The sequence below is a fragment of the Notolepis coatsorum genome, assembly GCF_963971535.1.
Source record: "Notolepis coatsorum genome assembly, chromosome: 3".
Lineage (NCBI taxonomy): Eukaryota > Metazoa > Chordata > Actinopteri > Aulopiformes > Paralepididae > Notolepis > Notolepis coatsorum.
In genome coordinates this window covers 135482917-135496427 of record NC_140167.1, presented here as the reverse complement: position 1 = coordinate 135496427, position 13511 = coordinate 135482917, and the positions used below count along the sequence as shown (strand labels likewise).

The following is a 13511-nucleotide window of genomic DNA, read 5'->3' as shown; positions in this document are numbered from 1 at the left end:
GGTATTTGACCTGGGCTCCACGCTGCCCCACACCGCGCAGCCAGAAGTGAGAGCACGGCCTCGCCAGCGGCTGCAGTGAGGCCCCCAGCCAGCGGCCATGTTTCCCCCACATGGGATACCCTGGACAGGAAAACAGGTGAGAAACAGGTGGTAAAAAGGTGGCCCGAGGGATCGGCTATATTAGATGGGCACGCCCTAAAAAACCGTTGCCATCTAGCTGTGTCTAGCACGCTCTCCGGTTACTCCCCCCCGCTACGCTATGGGACTCAGGGCTCTGATTTGTCCCCTTTGGCGGCGGCCCGCGTTCTTCCAGTGAAGCGCAAGCGGCCCCACATTTCGCTTCTCATGGAGACAGGGGCTGACACCCAGTTGCTAGCTAGGCCTGGGTCTGTCTATGAGAATGCTGTGCTGTCAAGCGGCTCCCACACCACACGTCCTGCGTCTGTGTTTGGTGAGCCTGGTGTTGTATCTGTCGACGGAGCAGGGTTCCCTGTATCTAAAAAAATTTGTCAGAGGGGGAACTCTAGGCCCAGGAGGTTGCAGCGTGGGTTCCCCCCAGCCCTGCCCTCGCCAGGCCGGGTATTACGTTAGTGCCTCCCCCGTCTGGACTTCCGATCCCGCGGTGGTCAGTCAGGCACGCTGTTAAGTACCAGTCGTAAACCGAGGTCAGATTGATTATCCCATAACTCATTGGTCCGAATCCCAGCTTCAAGCAGCGTCCTGCGAAGTTTGGGACGTCTAGGACTCAATTGTGTCTATAAACTTCAGGGCTTAAACTCAGCCGACCTCGGCTCACACACATGCACCCCCCCGTCCCCTCCAGTCATACAGTTGATTGATTGGAGTTGCGGAGTTTACTTTTCTTTATTTTGCTTTAATCTACTCGGTTCGCCGTAGAGTTTACTTTTATTTATTTTGCTTTAATCTACTCGGTTGGCCGTATTACCACTGTATGGCATTACTTGATAAAACCAGGCTTACAGAACCCACCTTTAGTCCTTAATGCATAATCCTATTTCTAAAGTTTTTACATCATAAATCAAAACGCAAAGGGTGAAGTTACAATGCAGAACACATTTCAATGCTTACCCGGCCGTCTGGTCAGAAGAAAGGATACAAAGGATATATTTATAGAGAGGTATTTTTAATTAGAAAAAGGCTAGTTACAAGAAGAGACTGAAGTGGAAAATTTCCAATTCAGTTAAAATAAGCACACAACAGAACATCTCATCTCGCAGGGCTTGTGCCCCGTGTCTGGCAGCAGCATCTTCATCTCTCAAAAAAGTCTGTTACTTGAATGGGCAACCGTCTCTTTTATATCGACATTGTACCATATTTCCGATTGGTCTAAACACAGTGATGTCACAGGGATGTCATTTTTGTTTAGCAAACCAAAATACAATACATAATTCGTATGAACTCCTCCTTCTTTGTACTAACGTTACTTCTAGTTACCTAGTGGTTTTAAGTAACAGAAAGTCCCTTATTCCTTCAGAACAGACAACGGCTTTGTCTGTGGTGACCACGTGACATGGTACCATGCACGAGGCCCTCCATAGGATTTCTTATCAAGATTTCTTAAAGATCCCCTCCAGACAAACAGTTTTACACATCCTTCTTTTAGTATTATTCTCTACTGACAGTTAATTATAAGCATGCCATTTATGAAAACTTTTACTGTACACATTAAACATTTAATTGTTATATAGTTTTTTTAAGATTTCCCTCTATAGTTTCAGGACTCCCTGGTTCTCAACCCTCAACCTTGAATTCCCTTTTCGTCTGTAAGGGTTAATATTTTATAGCTTTCTCTCTTCTGCTGAAGCACATTCTCCAGGTTGACTCCCTTTTCTTCACAGACAACAGGCACCTTTCCTGCAGATATTAAAGGCTCATTTCCATTTTTTATAAGTAGAGCCATCATAGAGCTATCTTTCCAGAGTTCAGTTTAAAGATTATACTGGTCATATAGGAACGACTCAGGATGTCATTGTCAAAAAGTGTCACTTGTTCTGTGGCACTTCACACACGCGTAATTTGGGTGGTAGTAATATCACTACAGGGCTACGGTGTGTAGAGACCCACCTTATCGGGCAGTGTGGGACCACACACCATGCATGTCCAGCTTCAGAGCAGGCTGTCCTCAGCAAGCTAAGCCGGGAAGATGCTCAGCGGGGGAGCCTATGTCACCAGGGGTGATGGCCGCTCCCCCCGTATCAGACCGCCCCTTCTGTCGGGGTCCCCCCCTTGGGTGCGATTGCCTCATTGGTAGAGTCAGGGTGCGATATCCCAGCTCCGCGGGACACCCTGCTCGCGCGGTTGGCGAGACCAGGGTTGACGACGCACAGCGGGAGGGACCGGGCCACCTACAGTATCTACGATTCTTAGCGGACCAGCGGCAGTTGGCGGCGGGGGCGCTTTGGAATTTTTACCACGTATGGCTGCAGTAGTAGCCATAATGTCGGTGTGGATGGAGAGAACGCTGAGGGAGGCGCTTGTGTTACAGTTTACACACCCCCGCCCTCCGTTTTTGGGTTTGGTACAGACTCTATTATCAGAGTCCGCGGCAGTGACAGCTCTAGCCGAGGAGATTCGTTCTCTGGTGGCGAAGCAGACTGTCATCGTGGTCCCATGGGAGGACGCGATGAGCGGCGTTTCCTCCCGATATTCTCTGGTGCCCGATAAATCGGGGGGGGGGGGGGGGGGGGGGTGTCAGACCCATACTGGACCTGTACTATGGAATGTTCAGAATGTTGACCGTCACCCACCTCTTAAGTGCTGTCAGGTGGGGGACTGGTTCACCTCCATAGACCTGAGACAAGTGATAGCGGCTGAAGGTTCCCATGTCAGTACTGGGGGACCTCGCCCTCTGGGTCCCCATGGGCAGCATGCTGTCACACGTCACGGTCTTCACCGACGCCTCCCTCGCGGGATGAAGGGGGGGGGACGTGTCGGGCCAACGCAGTAGAGGGCAGCTGGCAGGACCATGCTGCCCGGTCTGCACTACATTTCAATGTGTTGGACTTGAAGGCAGTCCTTCTGGTCCTCAAACGGCTCGGCCACCTTGTGGTGGGCAAGCATGTTTTGATCAGGACGGACAACACAACATCAGCGTCGTATATCAACAGACAGGGAGGAGTACGCTCCATCCGTCTGCACCGGGCGGCGGTCGAGCTCTGGCTATGGGCGTCTCTCAATCTGCGCAGTCTGAGGGCTCTCCACATCCCCGGTAGGGAGAATGTGGGTGCAGATGTGATGTCGCGGGGCGGTCCTCACCACGACGAGTGGGGACTACGTCCAGACATAGTCAGACAGGTCTGGGACCGATTCGGGGAGGCCACGGTGGACCTGTTTGCGAGCAGACAGTCCCACCAGTGCCCCTTGTGGTTCTCAGTCAGTCGGAAGGACAACCCCTCTCTGGGGGTGGTTGCCTTGTCGATGTGTCCGTGGCCGCCCGGGATTCTGTACGCATTCCCCCTCCATACACCTGATAGCTCAGCTGTTGGGGCGGGTACGTCAGGAGCGCGGGACTTTGATCCTGGTCATGCTGGGCCGGGGCTCGGCTGTGTGGTTCCCGGCCCTGCTTCAGCTCTTGGTGGCCCCGCCGTGGCCTGTTCCGTGGTCACCGTGGGCCCTCTCTCAGGCACGCGGAACTCTGTTCTGCCACCTGTTCTGGGGCAGCCTCTAGGCTTGGCTGCTGAAAGGGTGAATCTGGTGGGGATGCGTCTTAACTCTTCTGTGGTTAACGCCATCCAGAACGCGCGCGCTCTGTCCACCACCCCGGCTCACGCAGGGAAGTGGCGTATGGTTCGAGAGTGGGAGGCAGAACACTGTTCAGCCACCCTCTCGTGGGACGTTCTTGCTTGATGCATGGCGTCTCAAGCCTGTGGAACGTTCTCTGTCTCCGAGTCGGGACCTCCAACTGTTCTGGAAAGGCTGTTGGGGGCCCCATTTGAGCCTCTTGAGCAGGCGCCATTGGATCGTCTGTCTTACGACTGTGTTCCTTTTTTGGGCCATCACCTCCGCTAAATGCGTGGGTGAGCCATGTGCTCTCTCTGTGCGGTCGGAGTACCTGTCTATTCGGGCTGATAGCAGGCGACTCTGTGGCCTGATCCGGCCTTCGTGCCAAAGAATATCCGGAGCTCTTGTCGCTCTGGGATATGGTGTTTCAGGCGTTTCGCCCTCCTCCTCACGCTAGTGGGTTGGAGGTGAGCCTTCACCTGTCGTGTCCTGTCCGTGCACTGAAGGGTTACCTTAGTCGCACGTGGGATCTCAGGGCTTCCGATCAGGGCTTGTTACGGTGGCCCTCGCGCGGGTAAGGCACTGTCCAAGCAGCGCCTGTCACATTGGTTGTGCGAGGGCATTGCCCTTTGCTACACGTTGGCTGGACAAGTTCCCCCCGGGGGCGTCAGGGCGCACTCCACTCGTGGTGTGGCGGCCTCTGCTGCCCTGTTAGGGGGGGCCTCGGTGGAGGACATCTGTGCTGCGGCCTCCTGGTCCTCCCTGAGTCCTTTCGTTAGGTTTTACCTCATGGACATGACTGGGGGTTCTGTCTCCCAGGCGGTCCTGAGGTCCGGGACCTCTCCTGCATCCTGCCATCAGGTGGGCTAGCAGGAGTGTGTGGGTGTGGACCGCGGGGTGCTGTGTCACACGTGGTTCCACTTGCGCTGTGCGTTCGGGGGTGCCTGGTTCCCCTTTTTTCGCACTTTGGTGGAGTTGACTGCCTCCCCCCCTTCGTTAGGACGGGCGGGTGGACGGGACTCCCCTCCTCCCTGGCTGGGGCTTACGGGCCCTCAGGGGGTGCATTTGTCTGGGGTGCATTTGTCGGGGCCACGCGTCCGCTCTGCCCTTTATCTCAGTAGGCAGAGCGAGACGCGAAGCCAGATGATATATAATGTAATGTTATCCTATAACCCTAGTTATATGAATACTGGCTGAACGTCTCGCTCTTTAGCGCCCTGTGGTCCCTTGGATGTTTTCCGCTTATGAAAATCGAACTGGGAAGGGTGAGGCGTGACCACTTCCGGCATAATATAGAGGATGCATGGGAGTGGCGTGGTCACGTGCAAGTGGGTGCATTTGTTTTGTTTCCCAGAGCACACTAGATGCTGGAGATAGTGATGTATCTCAGTAGGCAGAGCGAGACGCTCAGCCAGTATTCATATAACTAGGGTTATAGGATAACCTTACGTTCTTCAGTGCAAGAGTACAATTAGACCGGGTTCCCAGCGAGTTCAATTAGAGCGGGTTCCCAGATTTATCTTTTGATTTCATCACAAGGCATATGGTCATCTGGTTCACCGATGTTGGCTGAAATGTCTCAAGCTAGGGATTACACTGTGTTGAGTGATGATGACCTAATTCATGCAGGCTGTATGCTCAAAAGCATCTGGTTGTATGTCTCTGCTGGCCGTGCATTAAAAGAAATGCCTAATGACATCCATGAGCACTGGTGACTTCCTCTACTTCAATAGGACACCAGGCATTTATTCATTCTTTTTCAGGGTGGAGGTTTTTTGCTTCAAGTGCAAACGGCCAAATCGAAAACCATGTATTTTTTCCTGACCATCACAAGCAGCCTAATGAACACAACAGTGTAGAGAGGCTATAGGGGAAAACATTAACCCACTTCATCTCAAGGATGGAACGCTATGGACAGGTTCATACCGTCAACATCATCTTGTAGGTAAAACTCTGCTTCCGAAACCAAACCACACGCATATGTTTTGCGGAGAGACTTCAGGGACATTCTGAAGGAAAGCACTTGCACAGACAGGTTGTCGTACGTTAGCGAGGTTTCATTCAGACTGTCCCTGGAGACTCCCCGAAATGTGTACATGGATTGGTTTCATAAGCCAGACTTTTGCCTGCAAACGTCACTGTTTACGAACAGTAAGAGGGATATTCATCACATGGCTCTTCAAACCATTCATAGGAATTAAGGTCAAGGAGAAGTATGGATTTTGACATTCAAAATGTGTCTGAAGCCTAAGGTCAGAGTATAGTGGAGGGCCCTATATGTTAAGGGACGACAAAACCACAAAAAAGAAACTAAAAAGAAACAGAACAGCCTGTCTGTCTGTAATGTGTAAATGTTATCACAGTTGGAACGTAATAATAAATGTTTTTTTTTTCTCCATAAAGTTTCAAGTTTCTTTAATAGTTGTCATACAGAAGTACAGAATACTTTTATACAAAATGCTTCTTACTGTTACGCTCCAGAGACTGTGCAAGACAAGATAAGTATGAAATAAAATAACATAGTATAGCATGTAAATTAGAAGTAAAAAATGAGGTCACAGTGTTCAGTATAGACATATGTACAATGTTCGATGCAGAGTAGACGTAACTGAGTTACCATATAATATACAATACTGTGTAGTGTACTAATATACAATACTATATAGTGCAAGGCAGAAATAGGATGAGGTGCAATTTAGGTACAATTTATAGTAGGTGTACGAGTTGTAGTGCAAATCCTTTATCAATAAATCTAAAGTGTGGAGAGTGGGTGCTGCAGTGTGTTGTTTGTTTAAGTGAGTGTGTGCGTGTGGGTGTGTGTGCTGTGTGCATTTGATGGTTGTTGCATAGTGTTTATTGTTCGTTTAGCAGCCTGATGGCCTGGGGATAGAAGCTTCTTCTGAGTCTTTCTGTGCTCGCCTTAAGACTCCGGTATCGCTTGCCTGACCGCAGCAGTTCAAAGAGGCAGTTGTTCGGGTGGCTCGAGTCCTTAATAATTCTCTTAGCCTTCCCCTTGCACTGCTTGTTGTAAATGTTCTGGAGGGTGGGAAGCCCCCCTCCAATAGTGCGTTCGGCTGAACGTGTCACTCTTTGTAGTCTGCTACGGTCTTGTGCAGTGCTATTCCCAAACCAGGAGGTGATGTTGCCAGTCAGGATGCTCTCTATTGTACATGAGTAGAAGTTCCTAAGGATCTTCTGACTGACTTGGAACTTCCTTAGGCGCCTGAGGAAGTAGAGGCGTTGTCGTGCCTTCTTCACAACACTGTCAATGTGTGTGGTCCATGTCAAATCCTCGGATATGTGGGCTCCGAGGTACTTGAAACTGTTCACTCTCTCAACCGGTGCCCCGTCGATGCTGAGGGGGCTGTAGTCCTTGACCCCCGACCTCCTGAAGTCCACAATCATCTCTTTTGTTTTGCTGACGTTCAGGGAGAGGCAGTTCTCCTGACACCACTGTGACAGGTTCTCTACCTCTTCCAGGTAGGCCCTTTCGTCGTTGGCAGAGATCAGGCCCACCACTACTGTGTCATCAGCAAATTTGATGATGGTGTTGTTGTTCCGCTGTGCTACGCAGTCATGTGTGTACAGGGAGTAGAGGAGGGGGCTCAGAACACAGCCCTGGGGGGCCCCTATGTTGAACGTGATGGATGAGGAGGTGCAGTTGCCTGCTCTTACCACCTGGGGTCTGCCCGTCAGGAAGTCCAAGACCCACTGGCAGAGGTCATAGTTCAAGCCCAGGTCCCTGAGCTTGGCTATGAGTTTGGAGGGGACTATGGTATTGAATGCTGAGCTGTAGTCGATGAACAGCATTCTCACATAGTTCCCCTGCCTCTTGTTCAGGTGTGATGCTGCTGTGTGCAGCACATGGGCTATGGCGTCCTCCGTGGACCTGTTGGGGCGATATGCAAATTGCAGAGGGTCCAGGTTGATGGGGAGGGAGGAACAGATGTAGCCCTTCACTAGCTTCTCAAAGCACTTCATGGCTATGGAGGTGAGGGCTACAGGGCGGTAGTCGTTGAGGCAAGCGGGCGTAGATTTTTTGGGTACAGGGATGATGGTGGACTTCTTCAGACAGGTGGGGATGACAGCCTGTTCCAAGGACAGGTTGAAGATGTCAGTGAATACCGGGGCCAGTTGGTCGGCACAGACTTTTAGGACGCGGCCGGGGATGCCGTCCGGTCCTGCTGCCTTCCTGATATTCACTTTTTTAAAGATCCGTCTCACCTCATGCTCTGTTACCCTGAACACTGAGTCTCCATCAGCAGACCCCCCCCCCCCCCCATTGCCGTGGTTTGTAGGCTGGTGTTTTTATTCACAGCCTCAAACCTCGCATAGAAGGAATTGAGATCATTTGCTAAGGAGATGTCATTGTTCAGTTTGAGGGAGGTGCCTTTGTAATCTGTCATTGTTCTGAGGCCCTGCCACATGCCTCTAGAGTCAGCCTGTTCGAACTGAAGTTCAACTTTATCCCTGTAACGCCGTTTTGCCTCTTTTACTGCTCTCCTGACGTTGTATCTTGCCATCTTGTGTTCTTCCATGTTGCCTGTCTCCAGCCTGATGTTGTATGCTGATGTGCGCACTTTCAGAGCCTCACGGACGGATTTGTCTACCCAGGGCTTTTGATTTGGGTAGATTTTAATTGTGGTGGAGGGGATTGTTTCTTCTACCAGAGTACAGACATAGTCAAGCACCATTTCAGTGTATTCGTTAATATTGGCTGTGTTATCACGGAATACACTCCAGTCTGTGCATTCAAGTGCAGCTTGGAGTGACTCCTCTGACGTCACGGCCCAACGCTTAACCTCTCGCGAGACCACCGGCGTTCGCTTGAGACTTTGTTTATACTTTGGCAAAAGGAATATGGCGGCGTGATCGGACTTACCGAATGGACTAAGAGCCTGTGACTTATACCCATTCTTAAATTGCGAGTATACATGGTCTAATATGTTCTCGCCTCTGGTGGGACAGGTCACATGCTGATAGAAATTCGGCAACACCTAAACCAACCATAAAGCATGTGTTCCTGTTTTTAATGTATCTGCATGATATGTCATCACACAGGGAGAAGCAGGAACGGGAGGAAATTCTGGAGAGATGGGATTCACAGGCTCAGCGGTAAGGCCCCCCACCTCTACTGAGTCACATCATAACCACAAAGACATTACCAAACTGTAATCCACTGTACTGCCTATGCTATGGTAAGTGCACTTCATGACACATATCCTGCCCCCCCCCCCCCCCTCCCCCACATATTTCAGGGATCAAGGGGATTTCCAGGGACACCCGGACCTCCTGGATTGAAAGGTCATAGAGTAAGTATAACTCTTCTAATTGAATTGTTACATGACTGCTATAGGGAAACCATCTTTTAACAGGGAAAACATGAGTTTATGACCCCATACGTAAAGGATTTCCCCAATATTAACTACACAGATATTGCACCACAACTACAGTACTTTTTATCCTTAGAATTTGACTCTAAATACTTTTTCTCTCTGTATTATACTACTACTTTATTTGTGGGTGAGGGCTCTGATATATCATGCTATTCCGCTCTACAAATAAATGCAAATAACATGTTTGTTTTCTTTATTTCAGGGATATGGGGGTCCACTCGGTCAAAAGGGTGAGACTGGAGCTTTAGGATCTAAGGTAAAAACAAAAGCAGAATATAGATTAAGCAGAAATTGATTATACTTTATTTGGTTTGATGGTAGCTTGTCTTCCAAAAAACTATACTGAAACATTTAACATTTGTTACTACCAGGCGACTGGGTGGCGTAGCGGAGATTGAGCTCGTCACCAATGCAAGAGGCTGCGGTCTCGACTCCCGGAGTCAGCATTGCCTGCGACTTGGGCCAGTCGTCATACTATCTCAATTGGCAGAGGTAGCGGGTGGAAAGTCGATGGGTGGGGCTTGGACGTTGTGGACAGCGACTCCTACAGGTCGGTTGGGTGACGCCTGTACAGCAGAGTCAGGAAGTATCGGGGGCAGCGTGAGCCTCCCATGCGTTACTCCTTGCCACTGAGAGACCGCGCTATCTGATGAAAAGATGCGACAGGCTGCCTCCTCGTGTACCGGAGGGGACACGTGATGCAAGGCTTCTATCCTTACTACAGCCGACCAGTGGGAGGCATAGTCTAGCAACGTTCAAGATAGGGGAGGGGAGAATTGAAGTGAAAGATAATTGGCAATATGGAATTGGGATGGGAGAAAAAAAAAATTAGGAGAAAAAGTGAAAAAAATTAAAAAAAACATTTACTACCTTCGCACTATAATAACACATAACGTTCATTATGCCATGTCCTATCTTCACAATTGGGCTTGATTTTGCAGGGTGCTAATGGTCCAACTGGTCCGTTGGGAGGACCCGGCCCCATGGTAAGTACTTATTACGTCCTACTCTCAACACAAAATATTGAAAAATGAAGGTAGTGTCACGGCAAGCCCTAAGAATTCCATGTACATACTTTAGATATGAATTTACACTTCTCAACCTCACGTTCAATTTGAAAAGTTCATTGTTTTTATTTGTCAATTTTTATTTACTGCTTGGCGACTGTAAAAGTAATTGTGACCCGCTGGCCATTTCAGGGGCCTGCTGGAATGCCAGGGGAGAGAGGACGCTCTGGACCAGGCGGTGCAGCGGTAGGAACAAAATCACTGTTTTGTGTTTAAGACACTTACTATTAGGGGTGTAACGGTACACAAAAACTACGGTACGGTACGTACCTCGGTTTTGAAGTCAAGGTTCGGTACGGTTTTCGTTACAGTGGGGGAAAGTTTGGCTTTCCATGTTCCACTCAGGGGTGATGTAGTGTGCAGTAACTAATTGTACTTGTAGGACTGTCAACGAATATTCTATATTGAAATGAATAATCGACTTGTAAAATTTTTATATAATTATATTAGATTGTGAAAAAAACAGCCCCCGGTGGGCGGTCGTTAGTGGTTAACATACCGTTGTATTCGTTCGGTACACACTCGTTCGGTACGGTACGGTACACACTGAAACTTGTTTGGTTCGGTACGGATACATGTACCTTTACACCCCTACTTACTATGGTGATTAGGTATTTCTCTCTGTTGTTGAAACATTATTACATTAAGGATAAGACAATGATATGAACGTGTAGGTGAATGCAACTATTTGGCTTGGTAACTGGTTATGGATTATTCACTTTTGTTCCTTCCTTGAATGCCATAATGATAAATGTGGGGGGGGGGCTCATTATATGAATATCAAATGATTCGAGTTGTACGTTTAAATGTTTTGCCTCTCAGGGAACACGTGGTTCAACTGGTAACATCGGCAAATCAGGTCCAATGGTAAGTAAGGACATATTATACCACACCAGTACAGTTTAGTGTACTCTAATACCAATGGATGTCCTACCAGCATTACATAATACAACATTGTTGTCATTGCTCTTGCTTGATAGGGTCCACTAGGTCTCATGGGACCACCTGGCTACCCAGGAACCCCAGGAATGAAGGCAAGTATAGACAAAGCATCTAGTGGGGAAAAAAACGCTGCCTTGATGTAGTGACTTTGTCACCTGCTGTCTGACATACCTTTGTTGATCTAGTCCATTATTATCTATGCATTATTTATTATTGCCAAAAGAAAAAGCCAATTACCAAAAGGTTTTCGTACAAGCTGATTGCATGAACAACTACAGTATTTTCAAGGATTAGTGGAAACCTCTGGTACTTTTACATACAGTAAGAAAGTCTTGCCTTAGAGAGAGGTTTGATGGTCTTTGTGCTCCAACAGGGACAAGCTGGCTCCACAGGAGTCCGGGGCCCTGAGGGCCCACAGGGCCAAAGGGGAGAGACTGGACACCTGGGAAGACAAGGAAGCGCTGGACTCCGAGTTAGTTTATTTTTGTACCTATACTCCTCTCCTACACATCATAGCACTGTACTGATTGTCTTAGTGTCCCACATGTAGCACAGTGCATTGCATGTCCATCTAACTGGACACATCTTATGTTCAAAGGGACCCTTGGGGACAGACGGTGGCACAGGTACCAAAGGTCCAGTGGTACGTAAACAATCATTTAATTACAGGCTTTCAGTTACATATTACTGTACATATACTGTGTGTGTGATGTGGATGCACCCGGGGAACACAATAGTTATTAAAGGTGAAGATGTTCTCATTTGCAGGGTAACATTGGTGTATCAGGTCAAGGTGGCCATCTTGGACCCCATGGCCCCCCAGGACCCCAAGGCAGCACTGGTCAGCCTGGTATCAAAGGACAATTGGTAAGATGCTCACTCCCATAAATCTTATACAAGAGCTGTCTATTGGCATAATTTACATGTGCAATTTATGTACTACTGCATACAGCAAAGTGTAGTACATGCTTTACTCACTTATAAGGGATCGACTGAAGACCACCGGAGTGACAGGAGTGAATTATCGATTAGTATGAGCCTTCACATTTTGTCATGTTTGTACTCTATAGGGAGATCTTGGAGTGGGAGGATTCAAAGGAGAGTTTGGACCCAAAGGAGAACATGTAAGCTGTTATACAGGAGTTTCTATGTCAGTGAAATAAACGTGGCTATTATGTTTTCATGCAATCTTATTCTTTTATATTAAATATATCAGCTACCTGAAAAATAGCCTGTTAGCATTGTTAACATTTTCCTAGAAACAAAGGGTACTGTAGCTTATGAGCTTGCACGTACAGGTTATTTTCAATGGTGAAGTGTCAATACAAAAGGGTTTCCCCCTTATGCAAGTTCCCCCCATTATAAGTTCAATGTCAAGGTAGTGCTTTATATCTGATATGACTTGTACAGGTATCTGTTTCTTAACTGTGTTGGTTGGTTCCGTCTGTGTTTTAGGGTCCCTCTGGTTCCCAGGGAGTGATCGGACCTCAGGGCGAGGAAGGAAAGAGAGGAACACGAGGCGACTCCGGCTCTGTGGGCCCAATTGGTCCTGTTGGCGAGAGAGTGAGTCAGCGTTGCTCCTCATAGCATCCATCCAAGCGGGTCGTTTAATGTCCATGATGACCTCAAACTGAGAAATTAATCATTTGAAAAGACTGGGGGTGGAACTTGAAATAGGAACTGTGCCCATTTATGCATAAAAACATTGATTTATGGACAAAGGCAATGGTGTATTAATTTTGTAATATTCTGTGGTGTTGTTCTGGACAAATCTTGTGGGCAACCCTTGTTCTGTGTGACTTGTTGCTTTATTACTTCCCTTTCTTTTGAGCACAAGGCTTTGTTTAATATGTAGGGAGCATAACCATGGTATGGTATTGTATATAATCAATTGATGTATTTTTCAGGGATCTCCTGGTAACAGAGGATTCCCTGGTGCTGATGGATTGCCTGGACCTAAGGTACAGTAACAGTTTAGAGGAGGACTCATTATAATATTGTGAAGAAACTGCCAGAAATGCTGAGTGGTGAACAAGATGATGGCACCGGTAACTGCTGTTGGCAGTTTGTTGGCTAAACCTCAACATTAGGTCAGCATAAAGGCATTTGCACTTTCAGAGTGAGTTTTGTTATGACACATTTTGGATGTCGGTGAGAGATACTGTGGTTTAATTCAGTGTAATTATTTTCTCTAAAGGGTGCTGTAGGAGATCGTGGAACGTCTGGCACGTCTGGGCCAAAGGGTTCTGGTGGTGATCCTGGGCGCACGGGAGAACCTGGTCTGCCAGGTGCAAGGGTAACTTTGAAGAACCTTCGCTTCCTTTCCAAGACCCCTGATATATCAGACAATTCTTTGACTGCTTCA

The 13511-nt window shown here is 48.2% G+C and overlaps 1 protein-coding gene across 1 annotated transcript in view; it reads left to right on the top strand.

Moving 5' to 3' along the window:
* The window catches only part of col5a2a (collagen, type V, alpha 2a), a 92767-nt gene that overhangs the window by 50425 nt on the left and 28831 nt on the right, over window positions 1-13511 (top strand). Inside the window, exons 12-25 of the mRNA XM_084310229.1 lie at window positions 8803-8856; window positions 9000-9053; window positions 9340-9393; window positions 10079-10123; window positions 10337-10390; window positions 11027-11071; window positions 11185-11238; window positions 11520-11618; window positions 11745-11789; window positions 11915-12013; window positions 12217-12270; window positions 12602-12709; window positions 13054-13107; window positions 13344-13442. Coding sequence (XP_084166355.1) covers window positions 8803-8856; window positions 9000-9053; window positions 9340-9393; window positions 10079-10123; window positions 10337-10390; window positions 11027-11071; window positions 11185-11238; window positions 11520-11618; window positions 11745-11789; window positions 11915-12013; window positions 12217-12270; window positions 12602-12709; window positions 13054-13107; window positions 13344-13442 — 918 coding nt within the window. The remainder of the gene's footprint in view (window positions 1-8802; window positions 8857-8999; window positions 9054-9339; window positions 9394-10078; window positions 10124-10336; window positions 10391-11026; window positions 11072-11184; window positions 11239-11519; window positions 11619-11744; window positions 11790-11914; window positions 12014-12216; window positions 12271-12601; window positions 12710-13053; window positions 13108-13343; window positions 13443-13511) is intronic.